Source organism: Anopheles cruzii, unplaced genomic scaffold (assembly GCF_943734635.1).
Source record: "Anopheles cruzii unplaced genomic scaffold, idAnoCruzAS_RS32_06 scaffold01461_ctg1, whole genome shotgun sequence".
In the NCBI taxonomy this organism is placed as follows: Eukaryota; Metazoa; Arthropoda; class Insecta; order Diptera; family Culicidae; genus Anopheles; species Anopheles cruzii.
In genome coordinates this window covers 1458-5225 of record NW_026455046.1, presented here as the reverse complement: position 1 = coordinate 5225, position 3768 = coordinate 1458, and the positions used below count along the sequence as shown (strand labels likewise).

At 52.5% G+C, this 3768-nt stretch overlaps 1 protein-coding gene across 1 annotated transcript; it reads right to left on the bottom strand.

Annotated features, from left to right (window-relative positions):
* Positions 1–71: 71 nt before the first annotated feature.
* Positions 72–1283, bottom strand: LOC128276525 (uncharacterized; the record flags this gene model as incomplete). The annotated part of the gene is made up of 1 exon (XM_053014982.1): positions 72–1283. A coding segment is annotated over exon 1 (1212 nt), but the record flags the coding sequence as incomplete, so codon positions are not given.
* Between the last annotated feature and the right edge of the window lie 2485 nt (positions 1284–3768).

Below are 3768 nucleotides of genomic sequence, written 5' to 3'. Positions count from 1 at the left end.
ATGCCGTCGGGTCCAGGGGCCTTGCGGGGGCTGAGGCTGCTGGCAATAGCCATCAGCTCTTCCTCCGTTACCCCGCGGATCGCCCCAGTGGCAGTCTCTGGTCGCGCTGCATCGGGCCAGTCCATCGGTGGCTGTTGTGGGAACAGCTCGTCCACGATGCGTCCCAGCACTTCGTGGTCGTCCTCTTGCCGCAAGCTTCTGCCTGTCAGCCAGCCCACTGCCGTTCGGTAGGCGTTGCCCCAGGGGTCGTCCTCCACCGAGTCCGCGAGTTCGCGGGCGCACCGCCACTTGCTTTCCCGGATGGCGCTGTCGAGCATGCGCTTCGTCTGCATGTACTCGACGGCCCGGTAAGCACGGTCGCTGGCGTCCCCCGTTTTTCGCAGGCGTTTTCGGGCAAGCCCGCAGATGGTGCGCTTATCCGCGATCTCCGACGTCCACCAGTAGACGGCACGCCTGATCCGACCCGGTCCTCGGCCACTGCGCGGCATGGTCTCGTCACAGGCTCTCACCAGCAGTTTCGTGACGGCAGCCACCGTTGGTTCGACTCCGTCGAAGTTGAGTGCCCGCAGCGAGATCGCGAACACCTCCGGGTCGAACAGGTGCATCCTCCACCGGCGAAGCTGGTGCCGTGGTGCCGGGCGCGGTGCGGTTCGAGGCTGCGGGTCTCCGACGGTGTAGGTGATGGGCGAGTGATCCGACATCAGCTGGTCGTCCACTACCACCCGCCAGTCGCCCGGCCCTGCGATGGCTGGAGTGGCAAATGCCACGTCGATCACCGACGGCCTGGCCACTGCGTTGCCTCGGTATGTTGGCACACATCCACGGTTCAGCAGGACGAGCCCTAGCTGCTCCATGATCGCGAGGAGCTCCTCTCCTCTGGCGTTGGTCCGGGGGCTGCCCCACTCGACAGCGGTAGCGTTGAAGTCGCCTCCTACGACGACGCGAGGGTGGCCTTGCACTGCTAGGGCCAGCGCCTCCAGATACAGCCTAAATGCCTCGATGCCCCACCGAGGGGGAGCGTAGCAGCTGGCATACACTATGCCCCTGATCTCGGCCACAACGAGTCCCTCGGTATTACTACAGAGGTGCTGTATGGGGTACTTAGCACTGGAGTAGATGGCTACCGTGTTCTTGCAGTCCACCGCCCAGTTGCAATTGGTGGGCAACCGGGGCAGCTCCGAGATGAGCACCACTTCAGCATCACCGTGGGGGCCCTCCTTTTCGCATGTCGCCTGGGCCAGGAGTTGGCCGACCAGGTGACAGTGCCGCGTGTTTATCTGCATTATGCGAGGCATTGCATGGCATTACCCTCGCACGCCGCAGAGCCAGTGTTATGTGCACCGGAGCACACCACGCACCTAGGGGCTTCGGCCGTGCAGCTGTTCCGCCGGTGGTCCTTGCTGCCGCATCGCAGGCAGCAATCGGAGCGGTCCGGCCCCTTGCAACCATTTCTTCGGTGGCCTATCCCGAGGCACCGGTAGCAACGCTCCTTGGTGGCCGGGATGGGGTCCGCCTCTCGGACTGCGCAGCAGGTCATGCCAATGACCACTTTATCCTTTGTCAGGGCTGCCACCACCTTGGCTGGGACCCTGACGCTGGCCCTCTGTAATCCGTTGTACATCCGGCGGAGGCTGACGTCCGTTGCAGGTATTGCCCTACCCGCGACCTTCTCCAGCGCCTCAGCTACCTCCTGCCTGTCGGCGAACATGTCGATGCTCTTTATGGTGAGCACGGCCATGGTCGTGAGGGTCACTGGTGTGGCCGCCCCTCCGACTATGTTGGCCACCGCGGCCCTTACCTCATCCGCGTTGGCGCCGCTTTTCACGGCCAACATTAGGTGGTCCTTGCTAGACCTCCAGGACCCGTCAATTGCCTCTAGGACCGTTTTCGCTGTCGGCGCCTCCTTGACCAGTTGCATGACCTGCACGTATCTAGTGAACAGTTAGGCAGCTACTTAAGCAAAGACACACCATAGTATTTTTCAACATATTGGACACGTGAGATTTGAAAATAAATCTTCCGCTCCTTTCAAATGACGGTTACTTTGAAACCGCATCAGTAAATAAAACCAAAATTTCTTGTATGATTTTAGTCGCTCTATAAATCAGTTTTTTGTACATTATTTATCATTACATTATTTTGTTAATTTCAATAAAAACATGTCAGTTGTTTTTATTTCAACTGTCTCTTTCGTGTTTCCCTCTGATCTTTGCATTATTCGCTAACTATGTAACCGCTGTGATTGACTTGAAAACTCTTCAAATGGAATATCTGACAAGTTTTGTGTTTTATTTCCAAGCGCATTTGCATAATTTTTGCATTAAAAGTAATATTTTATGGGTGCAACTGTAATTATGGGCACCTTAAGTGCTTCTCATTGATAAGAAGCAATGTATCTCGTTAGTTTTTGTACTCATTTGTTTTCATGTCGAACACCATCGCCCCTTTGCAAAATGATAGAAATTTGTAAACTTTAATTGCTTCCATTACAGTTACAGGCAATGTTACTTCAAAGAAGTGTGCACAACGTCACATAATTCATTGATATGTTTACTATCCATTAGCAAGGTGTAGCTGAGAGGTAAATGTTCACCCATTACGACCAGGCCGGAATACAGAAGGCGAACAACAGTGTATTTGTATGCAAAAACAAAAACTCATCGGGACCCTTTGGGCAACAATCTACTCTCGAGACGAACAACAATGGCCGTGTCCTTTGCGCCCGTTGTGTGGACCAAAGTTTTCCGTTTGCCGAATGCATTTCTATTTTACACTCCGGTCTGGTTCGTTGGACACAAAGGGGAAGCATATTTCGCATGGTTTCCAGTGGCCAAGAGTCAACTTTAAGCTGTTGCTTTTTGTGAATGCTGTTATGGTTTAATCTCAACCGAATTCAACAACCTAACTCTGGCGCTACAAGATTGATGAGGCTGAGGAGAGCCGGATAGCCCGTAGAAAGAGGTCTATGTTTGGATGCAAATAAAAGTACATACGGCTTGGACCGCCCTCAAAGACGACTGACAAGGAAACATGAAAATCCTGAGTTAATAAACTTGAATGTTAGTAAAGGGTCAAGAGTCCTAAACCAACATCAGTTCGTGGCACCGCATGACTTACTTATGGCCTATTCGCTCTGTATTTTTCTAGAAATACCAGTACATTTCCTTGATCACAAGCATAATCTTAGATCCCGAACAAGGTAATGTTGTTCAACGTTCACTTTCGTATGAAGTTGTAATGTCATGGATTTATTTACGAAAACGTGCGTACTTGCGTCCCAAATCTGAATGAATGGAACAGTTTAAAGAATCGTCACACAGCTTACACATTTCATTTAGCAATAGGCCAACCGTGTGATCAGATTTGGTCGTACCCCTCCGCTCAACGGGCTCCGCAATCAGCCACAATGAACCACACAACAACCTGAAGCAAGTGACATCCTGGAGGATATACCCACTGAAGCATCATTGTGGAACCTGCAAATGACATGCTTGTCGTGCCAGGCAAGTCATGAGACATACGCGAAACGAATAAAGATTAGTTGAGGGAACCAAAATCCCCTGCTTTCCCGGCCTGTCTTAGAGAAGGTGGAATGCGGCGATGAGCTTCGAAAGTGCTGAGTAAGTGCCGAACCGCAAACCTCCAATCCGGCATCGCCGTCGACGGAATCCGCCGGGGGCAGGGACCAGAAGAAAATACTTTTGCGTCAGTTTTTTAACCGAATGATGTCAACAATATTTCGTGAAGCCTGAAACACTATCCGACCGT